The sequence below is a fragment of the Saccharomyces eubayanus genome, chromosome VIII, assembly GCF_001298625.1.
Source record: "Saccharomyces eubayanus strain FM1318 chromosome VIII, whole genome shotgun sequence".
Taxonomy (NCBI): domain Eukaryota; kingdom Fungi; phylum Ascomycota; class Saccharomycetes; order Saccharomycetales; family Saccharomycetaceae; genus Saccharomyces; species Saccharomyces eubayanus.
The window spans coordinates 364,384-379,929 of NC_030983.1; the positions used below are offsets into that span (position 1 = coordinate 364,384).

Sequence of the window (15,546 nt, forward strand, 5' to 3'; positions counted from 1 at the left end):
AAAATCAAACTAAACAAATAAAAATTTATATCTTGATTTGATAGTTTTTATACAAAACTATGATTTCCGAATATACACTACTTTAATAAGTGAAGATGCATTTATACTGCAAGATTCTGCTCCCATGGACATCCCAATCATTATTTGTAATAAACAATTCTTCGACAAGTTTTATTTGCGCCAAAACACTAGCACCTTTCCAAATTATTAAGGCAGGGTTCATATCACGTGGGGGCGGAATAATACTGATTGGGAAAAGATGTTCATTGCCGTTTTGATGCTCAATAATTTGGTGTTGTTCATCGAGTTCTGTCAACACTTTTTCATTAATTTGTAGTTGTAAGATTTGTTTGTTCTCTTCTTCTGTCTTTTCAGGTGCACTGACAAAATGACTTTCCAAATCTTTGATTTCCTTGGTCAATTTTTTGTAAAATTGTGGGAATGATGTGGAACTCAACAAAGAAGGTCTCCAAATATTAATTCTATCAGTTAGAATAAAATCCAAAGCTGGAATTTTGGAACTACCACCAACAATAAGAATGTTTGAATAAAAGGAACTCATTCTTGTGACATCTGCTGTTACAGAAGCATTTGTTATACTTTGAATGATAGCCTTTTCTAAGGGTGTTAAATTTTCTTTGGAAGTGCTCCCGTATTTTTCAGGCTTATCCTGAAGTTGGTCAATCATGGTATGAGCATCCAATGTTTTATTTAAAATCTTAAGATCGTCATTCAAATTACAATACAGGTCTCCCACTTTGCTTTCGTATTGTGACAAGGAGTTCCAATCGTTCAGTTCATTAGTGAAAAGATCACGTGATTCGGGTAATTGAAACTCTAAGCTGGAGTTTTTGTCAGATGAAGCACGTATCAACTTAAAAATCTGTGGAAAGAATAGTGCTAATGGAGCCAGCATAACTTCATCAAATAATTTGAATTCGTATTTTTCCGTGGGCTGATTCGGAGAGCGGTTGATGAAGTTGTATAACTGCACAGCTATATCTGCGTCTTGGAAAGTAGTAAAATTTTTCTTCAACTGTTCAGCAAGAAGCCAGCCGTGTTCGGAGTTGATTTTCCAATCTTGTAATGGAAAGTCGCTCTGCAGTAATAAAAGGGCGAAGAGCCTTGTGATGTCATCTCCACCGTAATCTAAAGTAACTGCACTGTTCTCTAAAACTGTCCCTTCGTCAACGCAAGCAATCCTTGTCTCAGTGGCACCTATATTCACCACACATGTGGAAGTACTTATCCCGGCGCCATAGCAGGTGGCTAACGATTCTTGAATAATGGCGACTGCCTGGAATTGTAATTCAGTCAGTAGAACTCTGATAAAGGTTTCAACATGACTTTTCTTAAACACATCTGGTATCACTAATACCACCTTGTATTGGTTAAATTTGGTAGGTTTTACATTTAGAGTTTCTGAATCAAGAGCGTATTCCAAAAGTTTAATTACGTCCGAGATTAACTCTGCCAACGATTTATAATACGGTGAGTCGATGTTAAAGCTGCCGCCTTTGAAAGGCTTTCTAATAACGAACTTTTCGTCGACGCATCTTAGTGCATCTGAACCATAGTATAGTTTTGAATCATCGAAAATCCATTCTATCGGAGAGGGGTCATTCTTTACTGAAACTACTTCAGGTTTAGAATTCTCATTGAAAGAAACTACTTGTTCATGAGCGTTTCCCGGTACTTTTCTTTTGTAGTATCTCATACGTTCTCTAAAATTCTTTTCCATTTCTGACTTTATGCTCTCGAACTCTTCTGACTGCTTTCTTTGTAAGAACATATTTCCTTCATTCTGGTCATTATCGATATTCAACCATTTCTTAGGCACTGCTACACAATTTGGGACCACTATTGGATGTTCATCTTTAGGAAAACCAATTTTTATAGAATTGGAGCCTGGATGTATCACGATAGTTGCGGTTGGGTCGTTTAGATCTATTTCGTCGTTAAGTGGAGCCGTGCTAGGTTCTGAATTGGGCAAACTCTTCATATCCACAACATCGGGCGTGTTGGTGCTAGACGCTTGAGTGGTATTATTGTTTCTCAAGAACTTCCTGTCTCTAAGGGCAAATATTTGGTCGTCTTTTTTAAGGTAATCAGATGAGTAGTTCTTCTGATTAATCAATAATAAAGGTTGGAATAAACCCGTCGCAGGTAAAGTAGTCGCTTCTACCTTCTCAATCCCAATTTTTTTCAAAGTTTTGGCAAACTCTTCTGCAGCCTTTATACGACCCAGTCTTCTCTTCTCTAAAAGATGTAGTGGAACCTTCTTACCAGGTGGTGCTTTTGCGGGGTCTAACTTGGGATATTTTTTGTACCGCTTACTGGCTTGAGCAGTAGGTTGTGCCCTCTTATCCTTGGGACTTTCTCCATCATTGTCGTTGTCATTCTCATCGTCATTGTCATTGTCACCATCGTTATCATCCTCCTCCTCCTCCTCTTCCTCTTCTTCCTCTTCTTCTTCCTCTTCTGCAGCGTCTCTTGGATCAGCCGAAAGACCCGTGACACTTCTGGGCGTCTCGGATCCGATTCCGTTATCGACGCTATCATCGGAGTCATTATCACCATTGTCCTGGTCCGCCTGGCTGCTCAAACGCACATTGTTTTCCTCTTCCTCCATTTCGTCCTCGTCATCGTCCTCTAATGGAATATCAATGGGCTCTTCGTAGACCATACTGGATTCTGCTTCTTCCTGTGACATGTTTCGCGCGCCAGCTGCTGTCCTTCTGAGGCTGTCGGCCAGCAGCCCATTGCGTACTGCCCAACTTCTAGGCATTCACCATCTCGATATATTCGTGTTTCTAATTCATACGTCGTTTCGCACGGTACAACCGGTTGCTGGATAGCCGATCTACCCCGACCTCGGGCCCAAAGCCGGTTGCTATAAAAGCAAAAACCAAGAACGGCGTTTCTCGAGAACCTTTCCCGATTGGAAAAGTAGTTTTTGGTTGTTTTGCGACTATCGCTTGAAAGAAGCCGATCGAGATTTATCAACAGCACACTGCGCATATATAGGTGTATTACGATTGTTTTCCTTTAAGCAATATACAAGCTGAAAAGAGAGTCGGGGCCCCCTTATTTTTTGTTCTGTTTGTTTTCTACCACTCCATATTCATCTCTAGCGTATATTAGTTTTACTCCATTCCTTGATTATTTTTCTACTAGCAATGTTGAGATCTACTGTTACCAAAACGCCATTAAGAATATGTCGTTCCTTCCACAGAGAATCTGTTCCTTACGATAAGACAATCAAAAATCTGTTGCTTCCCAAGGAAACTAAGGTGATCTTTCAGGGATTTACAGGCAAGCAAGGTACGTTCCATGCCAGTATCTCTCAAGAGTACGGTACCAACGTCGTTGGTGGTACAAACCCAAAGAAGGCGGGCCAGACGCATTTGGGCCAGCCTGTTTTTGCTTCTGTGAAAGATGCCATTAAGGAAACTGGCGCAACTGCGAGCGCCATTTTTGTCCCTCCGCCAATTGCTGCTGCTGCTATCAAGGAAGCTATTGAAGCTGAAATTCCCTTGGCTGTCTGTATCACTGAAGGTATTCCCCAGCATGACATGTTATATGTTGCAGAAATGCTGCAATCGCAAAACAAAACAAGACTGGTCGGACCCAACTGCCCCGGTATCATTAACCCGGAGACAAAGGTCAGAATCGGTATTCAGCCTCCAAAAATTTTCCTACCTGGTAAGATCGGTATTATTTCTAGATCCGGAACTTTGACATATGAGGCTGTCCAACAAACCACAAAAACTAACCTTGGCCAATCTCTAGTCATCGGTATGGGTGGTGATGCATTCCCTGGTACTGATTTCATCGATGCTTTGAAGTTATTCATGGAAGATGAAACTACAGAAGGTATCATCATGCTGGGTGAAATTGGTGGTAAAGCGGAGATAGAAGCCGCTCAATTCCTGAAAGAGTACAACTTCAGCAAGAGTAAGCCAATGCCCGTGGCATCTTTCATTGCCGGAGCTGTTGCTGGTCAAATGAAAGGTGTTAGAATGGGTCATTCTGGTGCCATTGTGGAAGGGTCCGGTACTGATGCAGAATCCAAGAAGCAAGCTCTAAGAGACGTTGGAGTTGCTGTTGTCGAATCTCCAGGTTACTTAGGACAAGCTTTGCTAGACCAGTTTGCCAAATTCAAATGATTCTATTAGCAAGAGGAACAAAAAGCCAAAAGAAAAAGGCTCTGGTGTCTCTTTTTTTGCTTAAACAAGTGTTGAGCTGATTTGACTTTTTCTTTTCCTTGTAGCTCTCGTTTTACAACCTATATAAATAAATTCTTTTGTATATATTCATTTATCTTTATAAATTCTACTAAAAATTTTTGAATATCATCATATTGGCAGTGTTGTTACTAAATGTCTGGATATAAAGGGTAAACGAACATTCAACATCAAGAAAGGTTTCTTGACAACGGCTGTCGTGGGTTGAGTTTGCGTGCAGAGGATCTAACATCTGACAAAAAAAAAACATGCGCAAGCCGGGAATCGAACCCGGGCCTCATGCTTGGGAAGCATAAATTCTAACCACTGAACCACTTGCGCTTTTAAGTTGAATTGTTACCTAGCCAGATCAATAAACTAATCTCAATAACCCCTGAACAGACAGACGTCTCATAATGTACTTGTCAGAATAGGCGGTTTCGGATGTGCTTTAATTCTAATCATTTATTCTAAAATAAGGATATTAGTGATAATATAAATTAAAATTTTTATGTTGCAAATTCAATAATTAGCGAGATGAAGTTAATGTATCTGTAAATTGATAAATTATCTTGAAGTTAACATATAAAGAAAAAATTAGTTATCCCAATAACGTAGTATCAATGTGCTATATTATGTCTAAACCTCTGCTTCTCGTTCTCGTATAACCAATCAGTGTGTGTGTGTGTTTTGTATACCATATTACATATTTTTAAAAAAAGGATTGTTTATTCTAAAGTATTACTACTTATTAAACTACTAATTATTAACAGTGTTGTGAACAAAATTAAATTATGGGGCTTTGTTTCATTGCTTTTTTCATTGTTTGTGTTTCATTGTCATCAAACCCTACTCAGCGTCAATAAATAAGAACATGAGATACTATTGTCCGTCTCGGTTCGATTAAAGTATGAATTGACTTTGGTTTTGAGCAGAATGCGTCTATTTTTCTTCCATTGCTTTCATGCCATATGTCGGGAGGTTTAAATTTGATGAACACTATATGAACGTGCGCCACTTAGCAAACAATGTAATAAAAAAATGCTACTGGTTGAAAGCAGTTCATCTCGCCATTTATGCCTGGTTCGGTCTCTTGAAGGAATATGTACTTTTTCTCGTAGGGTGTCCTATGTTGGATAAACCGAATATTACTGTCATTACGTAACAACTATTATTACAGAGTAAATTTCTGGACGAGTAAGCTCACAATCGGCCAATAAGGAATGTAAAGGGTACGCACCTAATGAATTTAATCGCTTTGCATATTAGCGGTTAGAAAGATACAAGAGGGTACTCTAGCATGTCATAAGTTTTTTGTTCAACGAGTGTTGGCTAAAGTAAAGCTGTCTGTCAAGTCTTAATCACAAATTTAACAATCTGATTCTCTTTATTCACAGGCGATAATATGAAGACTGGTCAGGGAGGAAGAGTTATATTGTAGACTAGTTAAACTGCAAGTCTCCGCTTCACAAAAAGTTTATTAATTTATCAACAAATATCTCTATATTCAAAATTATGTCATCTTTAGTGTCAATGTAACAACATTCCTTTCCGACAAATCTATTGCTACTGCTCACTCTTCCATTGACCACGCTAGTGGGCCAATTCTTAACATCCCATTTTAAACCTCGAGTTTCATTAATCACAGTAGCTTCTCCAATAGGTAACAATCCACAATTTCCTATACAAGAATTTCTAAACTGAGGGTCGTACTTAATTAAAGTTCCATTTTTGTTGATTAAGAAAATTAAGTCAGTTACAGTTATGTAACACAGCTTAAAATAACTCGCCTCTTTGGATAAGGTGTATAATTGCGTTATTGAGTGGATCGTCTGATCAAATCTACCACCAATACCTCCTAGGGCCAATAAGCTTATTGGAGTCACTTGCGAAAAAACTAAGGATTTGGTCATACTATTGTATAAAGTATGGATACCCTCTTCTAACTCAATTCCATGATTTGACTGAAGAGCGTTCTTGTTGGATATCAAGGAATGGAACTTTGGTGAATTGAAATGTAGAGAAATTAAATTTACACATTTAGTAAAATCAGTTGAATACTGTGTGGTTTGTCTAATTATAACAACATTTTTTTCCTTATAGTAGTTGAAAACCTTTTCTGATAGTGAGTCCAGATCACCAATGATATAATCAGGGAGATATTTGGTCCTTATGGATTCATCGTCCTTTACATAATCATATAATCTATTCGCCGCGCCATCTGCACATATTTTCAGGTCATGAAGTTTCCAGATCTTGTAGAACAATTCTTTAGGAATATCGATCTTTTGATTCAGTATAAGCAAAGCAGAATTGTCGCCCTTGTTTGGATTTATCAATTCTTTCAAATTTACTTGATTTTGGTGCTTGATTGAGTCAGCATCAATTTGAATTCGCTCAGGATTTTCAATACACTCTTCACTCATACCTATATTATTCGACTTTTTGTCACTTTTCGAGGAAATAAATAACATGCAATTTTTGCCACAATATAACACCCTAAAAGATTAACTTCATTTATGAAATCCTTATCTATTACTCTTTATTTTTTGTTCTCATCAGCTATTTTTTTCTTGTTTTTCGCATTTTTTGCATTTTTCGCTATTTTGAAATATGCAGTCTAGTGAATTAAAGGCAACTATTAGAAGAAACCGAGGAGCGTGTTGAAAGCGATTCAGGCACGGTTGCCAAGTTCATGTCTATACTGAAATATTTCTACTGGGCTGCTACATATATATGTATATGTTTATGTTTATATAGAACTTTGTATCTGTATTATTTGTGTTTCGAAATTGCTGAACGAAAATGGTTCCAATTACTTACCACTATGTTTGGATCAGCTTTAAACCAAATATTTCTCAAGATTCCATCTTGTGATAGCTGGTAGATCAAGTCCTTGTGTCGTCTTTCTGATACGTTGCCGCTATGACACTTAAATATTTGTTTGTTTTCATTCTTGGCGTTGGCATCACTTTTGGCGATTTCGAAAACGTAGGGATTGATTTCTGCTCTCATTTTTTGGGTAGTGCTGCTTAACATATGAAACTCGACATCTTCGTCTAGAGTATCGACATTATAAATTCCCCTGAATTGGTCCAGGATGTCAGAAATTTTTTTAGAGTTTCTTGTTCTTCTTGTTGACTGTAATTGGTCATATTTCGGTACCCTAGAGGCTAGAAAATTTATTGTAGATCCAGTCATTTTTTTGAACTTATTAATAAGCAACTCGTCGTCAAGCTTTGGTGACAACTCCTGATTGTAATGAAAGTGGGCTTCCAGTAGTTCTTGGATATATTGGTAAACATTCAATTCGAATGGTAATAATTTCTGCTTATTGAGGTCGTTTAAATGCAGTTTATAATCTATCATGTAATCAGCTTTTAGTTTCGCTTCATCATCCATGTTTGGATCTTGGAAAGCACAAATGTTTTCTGGTGTCATTATAGTGGAATCTACTTCCTGTCTTATCATTGAGTGATTTTGCGTTGCTTGGCCAACGACATCGTTTAGGGATAATATTTCTGTTATTTTTAACATTTCTTCAATACTCAAACCGCACATTGATGTTGAAGCCGGCGGTTCGTTCTTGTATAGTATCAAATCACTCTCGGTATCAACGCACCAAAACTGTAAACACATTAAGCATTTTCTAATGTCCGCGTTATTTTGTCTTATCATATCTTGAAGCCAATTGTCGCAAACTTCTATTTGTAACGATTTCATATATTTTGCTAAAAATGCATGAATCGTAGATGAACTAATTTTCTTAGTATGAAATAAAGAGTCTTGCTCGCTTGCCAAGGTAATAAACTCATTAGGGACAAATGACAAATCAGTACAGACCAATACCAGAGGTCTCCTTGAGAATTCGCAGAGTTTGTTGATCATTGACCAAAATCCTTTGTCATGTTCCTTAAATAATACATCAACGTCATTGAATAGTACGAGCCCATAATCGGATTTCCTCTTCGAAGAGTCCTTGACATAATGTGTAGTTGTGAAATCTAGTAGAGTTTCAAATAGATCTTTCCTACTCCTGTTCATGTTTGCATTTACTTCAAATATTTGGTACGAGTTATCATCACCGGCAACTTCTTTCATGATTGTTTGTACCAGTGTCTTCTTTCCTATCGCGTTACCATGTATGATCATTAAGGGCACAAATTCACGCAAATTAGGATTTATTTCGCCATCTTCGTGGGAATCTATGCGTAACTTTTCGTTTTCTTCGAAGTCAGGTACGATAAAACTAGCAATTTCGTCGTCAATCCCTTGTTGTTTGTTGGGTCTTAATATGTTTAATAAACGATTTCTTGCGGTAGGCTTCTCTAGTATGTGGAAAGATGTTTCAATCCAATTTTTTATTTGCGATTTTGATTTAGGTTCAATCAAAACTTGCTTTAATGTAGCTGGCTTGAATAGTTGTGGCCATACGTTTTTGTTTCTCTTGACATTTGTGTCAAATAATTTAGAAGTTTGGTAACGGACCGGGGTAGAGGCGGTCAACTTCTTACCTTTACTGAGTGTTTCATAATCATGCGGAGTGAAATGGTGTTCTAGTGACGGTATTGTGCGGGAAAGGAGTGGTATTTCAACAGACTCATATAATAAATCCAAATCATCATCTGGGTGAAATGATTGACACGGTGATAGTGGTGGCTCAATTTCTTTTAGTTTGGAAATGCTATTAAATCTCTTCGAAGTATCTATTGCTTCATGCTTGAGTAGATTTTTTAGTCTTGCAGCTCGTTCGATAAGCAGCGATGATTTTATTCTTGATGTGGATATTATAGCAATATCATCATCCTGTTCTGGTGAAGAAACAACTTTCGCATGTTTAGAGACATTTTCATCGATGACAATAAGATCATCGTTGGTATCATCGCTTTTTTCTTTGGCGTGTTTCATCATCAAAAACTCTTTGGCAGAGAGGTGAGTAGTGGGCGTGGCGTCAATTGGCTTGACCATAGAGTGATTCAGAAGTATTACTGGAGAGTTGACATGATTGGTCGTTTTGGCATTGAAAGTACCAGGTTTAGTATCATTATCCTCATCAATGGTAATCTGAAGAGTATCTTGTCTTTTTACTTTTTTCTTGTTGCCTGTCAATATGTCAGATAAAGACACGTGTCTTTTCATTGGGAAAACCTTCTCTGGATCTAACAGTCCAATGCTACAGTGGCATGCAACCCAGCTTAAAGAAGTCGAACAGTCTAACTGTGTAAAATATGTACCTTTAATAGCCGGCTAACATTATAGTAAACTAAGTTATCATCGCTAGCATTACGCGTTTAGGCGTTTGAAAAAAAAGAGAAATAGAAAAAGAAAAAAAAAAGAGTACTTATACTTTGTTTGCCTTGAGACAATATTTACTATACAAATGGAGAAAAGCCACAGGTTGTGTTCAGTAACGTTCTTTTAATCTAGATGCAACGGTACGCAAGTTCCCGTAAACTTTGCCTGGTGGGGAACCTAAAATTAAACTGACTACAAATTCTCTTGCCATTCTTATATGGGTGAACCCGCCCAAGATGTGGATTTTGGAGTCGGCCAAGACAATTCTTGTTCTTGTGGCATTCTCAATAGCGAACTTCGTCTTACCGTCTTTACCAGCAATACGACCAATGGCCCTCGACAGATGGTCTCCTGTTAGTGTCTTGACATCTTTGACTTCAAAAGTCTCGATATATAAGTCATCCAGTCTTAGTAGCGCAATGGAATCATCGAGATCAAACCCTAAAGCAAAGGCCTTGATGAAATCGGCACCTTTTTGCAAGGCACCGGGGTCTGTGGTAAATTTTGGGTTTGTTCTCAGTTCCACCGATTTGGTTTTCAAGTTCATTCTGACTTGCAGCTTCAAGTGTTCTACCAATGGAGGATAAATCTTGGTCCAGTTATTTCTTAATGGAGTCAGTCTGTGTGGTGGGACCATAATTTTTCTCGATTCAAATTTTATCTTGTTACCTTGTGTTTTGGTAGCTGAAGTGAAACGAGGCTTCCCCTGGTCATCAACCACTACGGTTTTGGATTCCCTCACTTTCTCACTTTCATCTTCGCCATTTCCCTCATCTTTTGTTGTGTTATCGCTGACATCCTCCAATAGAACGTCATCGTCATCGTCTTCTTCAATGCTTTCAGTATTATTTATTCCTATAATTCTGCTTTTGCTGCTGTCTTCCCCGTTAACACTCACTATGTTATCCTTCTTTAAAGCAGTAGGTGCAACCATCTTGTAGTCTATTCTCTGTTCAAACTTATTTTTCCTTTCAAGTTGAAGCTAATCTATTTTTTTTTAATACTACTTATCACTACAGCTACTATTCCTTTTCTAGTGATGATCATCGGAATTACAATAAAATTTTTTTTTTTTTTTTTTTCAAAATCTACATTTTCCGTGGTAGGTGATATTCGTAAACTTTTTACTCTTTACCCTATATTTTTTTAACTTCAAAGTTTCAAAACCCTKTAATTTCTAATTCKTACCCTTKTCAACTATTTAGGTTTTGTAAAATCGTGAGAAGGCATATATAGGTTTTTTCTTCGGTTTTTTTTTTCCTCTCGTTATTGGCTCTAATCATTCCTTAATTGTGTGATTAATTCTAGTGTGATGTAAAAGTATATATGGATCCGTATAAGGGAGTCCCAATAAGGAAGAAGATTCGTATATATAATCAGGTGGTGGGAGGCATAAACAATTCATGTTAGCCACACATTCACAGACCCCTATAATAAGGCGGTCCTTGCTTTCAATTACAAGTCATCTCGTAAGACATCATATTCGCGCTTACACCGTCGTTAACCATGGAAATTTCCGGTCTTTGGTACCACCTCGTAAGAGTTCGTTGCCCGTGAGGTGTTTGATGGCTCAACGGTTCATGCGGTCATTTCCGACAAATGATAAGTTCATGGCCAAGGCTTCCAATATCGAAACCATTCTGCTAAGGAAAAATAATGAGCGAGAGTTTAAGCAAACACTTTTGGCAGATGCCAGGAATTTTCAACAGAGGTTCAAGATCAACTTAAAGTGGATCCTTATAAAAAACAACAGGCCGTTTTCCCTTAACGAAATAAGCATTATCGTATCGTGGCTGCTTTTATCGCAGGTGTTGTGGCTCATACTGAGCACTACAACTTTTATTTCGTTCTATCTATTCGTTATGAACTCCGCGTTCAGTCAGGAATATATCCATGAAAAAAAAATTTATGAGTCGCTGTTGAAATTTCTGTTGAAGGGCCATAACCGCTCCGATGGAGGTTTGCAGATTAGTTTTTCAGATGACAAGCCGTCAACTGTTGCTTTGTCTCCAGATTGGGAGTCAAACTCAATAACAATAAAAAAGCTAAACGTTAAGGATGAAGGCCTGGATATGGACTTAAAGTTTCATCACATTAACTTGACTGTTTCTCTGAAAAACTGGCTATTCGGTAAGGGTATGATATCGAATGCTTCCATCTACGGTATTAGAGGGACCTTGAATCTGTCAAATTTTATTAACCTAATAAACTCTTTTCAGGACGATCGTAAGACAGAAAATTTCTTAAAATCTTCAAACAATATTGAAATAACGGACTCAGAGATTCTTTTAAAACAATCTCGTAGTAGCCCAGAGACGCCAATGTTAAAATTTGCCATTTATAATCTATCTTTACCACGATTAAGGTTAAACCATTTTATCTCAGATGTTTTGAGCGCCAAGACATTCTCTGGTTCAGTAAACAATTCTCTTTTCAATTTATTTAAGAGACAACAAAAGTTAACAGCAGTTATTGAAAATAGTAACAAAAGTAAGATGGTAACATCAAAATTCGATTTTACTAATAATAATCACGAAAATGACGAAAAGGTAACTCACCAGGATGATCCTAACTACATAACGACGTTAAGATTAAACTTTATTAACGTCAATGACTTGAAATTCAACGGTAGCAGTAAATTCAACTGGTTAAAAGACGGGCAAGTGGAAATTTTGGCCGATATAATGCTAACGAACTCCACCTCCCAACTATCATCAGAATCCAAATATGCTGTAGTGGATTTAAAGGTCACTTGTAAGGATCTGAAAACAACTTTTCCTCAAGAGCCACCAATGTTATCAACGGGTGACAGCATTGTTTCGCTGGATGAATTGAAACCTCTTATAATGTATATCAATTCATATGAAGGAATGGTTAATCCAATATTGAAAGATTTCGCCGAAAACGAACTGCTGAAAAATTCCATAGTCTGGAGCTCTCCCAATGTCTCGATCAATAGGCAAAGAAAATCATATCCTTTAACTACAAAGGTAACTTCTAATTCCACCAAAGAAATCATTAAGTTCCATAATCAGCCCAATTCGGATGCCAATGAAATAGTGTTGCGCTGTAAGATGGTTAAAAACCTTTCCGATTTGCAACTGGTTAATATCAATCAAATATTAGACCAAATCACCATGGAATTATATGTTGATTTGACCAAAATAGTCGATGATTGGGAATTTAGAAACAAAAACGACTGGATGAAACAATGGGGTACCACCTTTGCATCACAACTACTGTTATTTGGATTTGGCGCTATGGTTTAATCATTCCGCAGCACATTTTACCAGACTCTCTCTTGCATATCAATAATACACAACACCAAAAAAAGAAAAAAAAAAGTAGCTAATACTAGAAATGCCCATTCAAAAACATGCATGAAATATACTATGTATATATTAAGTACTTTAAATTATATATTCAAGCCTTATCATGGCTCAGGTTCTTTTTTTTTATTGCTATCGACCTTTATGCCCGTCACTTTGTCGATTTTCACGACAGGCATAAATAAATCTTCCTCCACGTTTATTTCCTTATTTAATTTTGCACCAATTCCTAATCCGTCAGGGTGTGTTTGCAAAACGTTTGAAACATTGTTTTTTTTACTTTGTTCCTTTCCCTTTTTTGCGTTTTTCTCGGAATCACTTTCCCATCCCATGCCTCGAAGCAATGCATCTCCAAACTCTTCAATAGGTACCTCACTATATTCTTTTTCAGTGACATATTCTTCCAAATTATTGTTTTGATCATTGGCAGTTTCCTCTAGTTTGATCACTAGTTTCTTTTTGGAGGGCAGTCCTCCATCAAGGTCAAACTTGTCAATGCTTTCGATCTTGATCTTATTTTGAGACTTGCGTGGAAGATTTGTTATTTCTGCATTATCCAAATTAAACAAATTGGTATTTTGTAATGAATTCTTCTTCTTGGTTTTCTTGGAAACATTTTTTTTCAAGTTTTTGTTCCCTAACTTGAGTGATATTTTGTTCATTTTGATAGCATTTTACTTTTAGATCCAGTCTTCTCGTTCACTTATTGTTTGGTTAATACTTCTTGGATGTTAATATAATAAAACTTGGACTATTATTGTACTTCTATTTTTTTATCATTTATGCTATTTGTTCGGGTAACAAATTGATAGCGCCAGATCCATTGTAGATTATGTACTAAATATGAAAACGTTTTATGAACATATTTTGTTAGTAGACTAATAAATAATATTATGGCAAGTGATCAATATATCTTGATAAAAAACATATTTGCAAATAGATATATATACAAAAAGTCATGTTCCGTATATCATTAGCATGATTTATAGTTGTTACATACTAATGGTCTTCTTTTTGACAGTGTCTTGAGCTGCTTGATATGACGAAGCTAATACAAATCACATTCATATGTTTATGAAAAAATGGGCTTTATAACTATTCGATAGAATACGCAGTAAGCCCTGACTTAAAAGATGTCAAATCATTAAAATCAAAATGATCCAAATCTAAATGAGACAGGTAATGACGTTTTGGTATTAACGTTATCCCTTCATCTGCCTCCAATTTCTTCAATTTTGATATCATAGAATCAGACGTTACTAAAGTCAGTGGATTCTGGATCCCCTTCGACAGTAATCGTTTTATTGTGTCTTTTAAAAGTTGAAGGTCACAGCCTTTAAGGTCTATTACATGATGATTGCTCACATTGAACGGTATCTCATCTATTGATTCAGCACCATTTTGTAAATTAACAACGGAAGAGACAGTTAGCGAGTTATCCATATACATCCATGTTGGCGGTGAATATGTCTTCCACCATATATGGACACCCATCGATTCGCTATGAAATCTGGAGTAATCTCCCAAAAACTGGACTATCCCACTTTGATGTGAAATTCCCATGATAAAACCCATAATTATGTTAAAAAGAAGCCACGCCCCTTTGAACCACATATTATCGACTAATTTCGAACTCGAGCGTGTCCAGCTCAAATTTGTTATGAACAATGGGACTAGTGGTATTAAGAATCTCAATTCTTGATGTTGGAATAGTGACAAAAATAGCATTCCTGAGATTATTGAGTAGGTAGATAGCTGATTGAGCTTATAACCGGACAAAATTGCTAGTAACAATGCAGGGCCTAGCATTTGTGGTAAATTGACTAGTAAATGGGTGTATCTTGAATGCAATCCGTGCAGTTGTAAATTCTTGATATTGATATTGTATTTCAGGTTATTCCAAGGTGTGATGATGAATCCTTTTCCGTTACTGAAAATTTTTGTATCTATAAGAACAATTAAACAAGATGATATCAAAAACGAAAGTGAAAGCATTGCTATAGACCGCCAATGAGTGCGGTAAAATTTCCAAAATAATATCAAGCACGGTAGTAAAAGAAATGCGGGAAAAGTGACTCTATTGAAAACACCAAGACTAATCATAAACCCCAGTAAAACCGATTTCTTGTAGCTATTCTTTTCAGCATTTTTCGCATTTGCTATGCTTTCCATTACTATCAGAGTGTTCATCAGAATAATTGTTTCCACAGAATTGGAGAACGTATGAATTTGATACGTCCAGGTCACGTAGGAGGTTAGAAACAAGAATTTTTTTAAAGATTGAACGGCTTTCGTGTCACCTCTTATTAGTTTGGGTACGATAAAATTACCGCACAATATGATCATTAGATAATTTTGTAATCTCATTAAATATAGGATTGATATTGGGTTATTCTGAAAGTACGGAAAAAACTTTAAAATGGTGAACAATGGCCCGTAGACCAGCAGTAAAGGAACGTAGCTTCTTGCAGCAAAACTAGGGTCAAACTCCCACGGTACGGTACCCTTACTATTTGTGAACCACATAACCAGGATTTCGATGCATTGGAAATGCTCATCTGGGTGAATATACGATGGGCCTAGCCCCAGCAGTAGTCCAACGGCATATATTGAATAAAGCCACCAACGGTACTTCATTCTATACTTGAGTGCCCGACCTGTGATTTCGAAGAAATAATTCGAAGCATCTTCACTTT

At 36.9% G+C, this 15,546-nt stretch overlaps 8 protein-coding genes and 1 non-coding gene across 9 annotated transcripts; 2 read left to right on the top strand and 7 right to left on the bottom strand.

The window, feature by feature from the left end:
- Positions 1–82: 82 nt before the first annotated feature.
- ARP8 (Arp8p) lies at positions 83–2,788 on the bottom strand (the record flags this gene model as incomplete). The annotated part of the gene is made up of 1 exon (XM_018367976.1): positions 83–2,788. One exon carries the CDS (start codon positions 2,786–2,788, stop codon positions 83–85), a length of 2,706 nt encoding a protein of 901 aa, XP_018219358.1.
- Positions 2,789–3,179: 391 nt separating this feature from the next.
- On the top strand, positions 3,180–4,169 carry LSC1 (succinate--CoA ligase (GDP-forming) subunit alpha; the record flags this gene model as incomplete). Its single annotated transcript, XM_018367977.1, has 1 exon — positions 3,180–4,169. One exon carries the CDS (start codon positions 3,180–3,182, stop codon positions 4,167–4,169), a length of 990 nt encoding a protein of 329 aa, XP_018219359.1.
- Positions 4,170–4,496: 327 nt separating this feature from the next.
- Positions 4,497–4,568, bottom strand: DI49_4977. The gene has a single exon. It is a non-coding gene; the product is annotated as a tRNA-Gly (tRNA).
- Positions 4,569–5,692: 1,124 nt separating this feature from the next.
- Positions 5,693–6,700, bottom strand: THI80 (thiamine diphosphokinase; the record flags this gene model as incomplete). Its single annotated transcript, XM_018367978.1, has 1 exon — positions 5,693–6,700. One exon carries the CDS (start codon positions 6,698–6,700, stop codon positions 5,693–5,695), a length of 1,008 nt encoding a protein of 335 aa, XP_018219360.1.
- Positions 6,701–7,001: 301 nt separating this feature from the next.
- ELG1 (Elg1p) lies at positions 7,002–9,365 on the bottom strand (the record flags this gene model as incomplete). The annotated part of the gene is made up of 1 exon (XM_018367979.1): positions 7,002–9,365. One exon carries the CDS (start codon positions 9,363–9,365, stop codon positions 7,002–7,004), a length of 2,364 nt encoding a protein of 787 aa, XP_018219361.1.
- A 265-nt stretch (positions 9,366–9,630) lies between these two features.
- On the bottom strand, positions 9,631–10,455 carry PNO1 (Pno1p; the record flags this gene model as incomplete). The annotated part of the gene is made up of 1 exon (XM_018367980.1): positions 9,631–10,455. The coding sequence occupies one exon, from the start codon at positions 10,453–10,455 to the stop codon at positions 9,631–9,633; it is 825 nt and encodes a 274-aa protein (XP_018219362.1).
- A 469-nt stretch (positions 10,456–10,924) lies between these two features.
- Positions 10,925–12,790, top strand: MDM32 (Mdm32p; the record flags this gene model as incomplete). The annotated part of the gene is made up of 1 exon (XM_018367981.1): positions 10,925–12,790. The coding sequence occupies one exon, from the start codon at positions 10,925–10,927 to the stop codon at positions 12,788–12,790; it is 1,866 nt and encodes a 621-aa protein (XP_018219363.1).
- Positions 12,791–12,954: 164 nt separating this feature from the next.
- SPP2 (spliceosome ATPase-activating subunit SPP2) lies at positions 12,955–13,512 on the bottom strand (the record flags this gene model as incomplete). The annotated part of the gene is made up of 1 exon (XM_018367982.1): positions 12,955–13,512. One exon carries the CDS (start codon positions 13,510–13,512, stop codon positions 12,955–12,957), a length of 558 nt encoding a protein of 185 aa, XP_018219364.1.
- A 433-nt stretch (positions 13,513–13,945) lies between these two features.
- Positions 13,946–15,487, bottom strand: SMP3 (glycosylphosphatidylinositol-alpha 1,2 mannosyltransferase; the record flags this gene model as incomplete). Its single annotated transcript, XM_018367983.1, has 1 exon — positions 13,946–15,487. One exon carries the CDS (start codon positions 15,485–15,487, stop codon positions 13,946–13,948), a length of 1,542 nt encoding a protein of 513 aa, XP_018219365.1.
- Between the last annotated feature and the right edge of the window lie 59 nt (positions 15,488–15,546).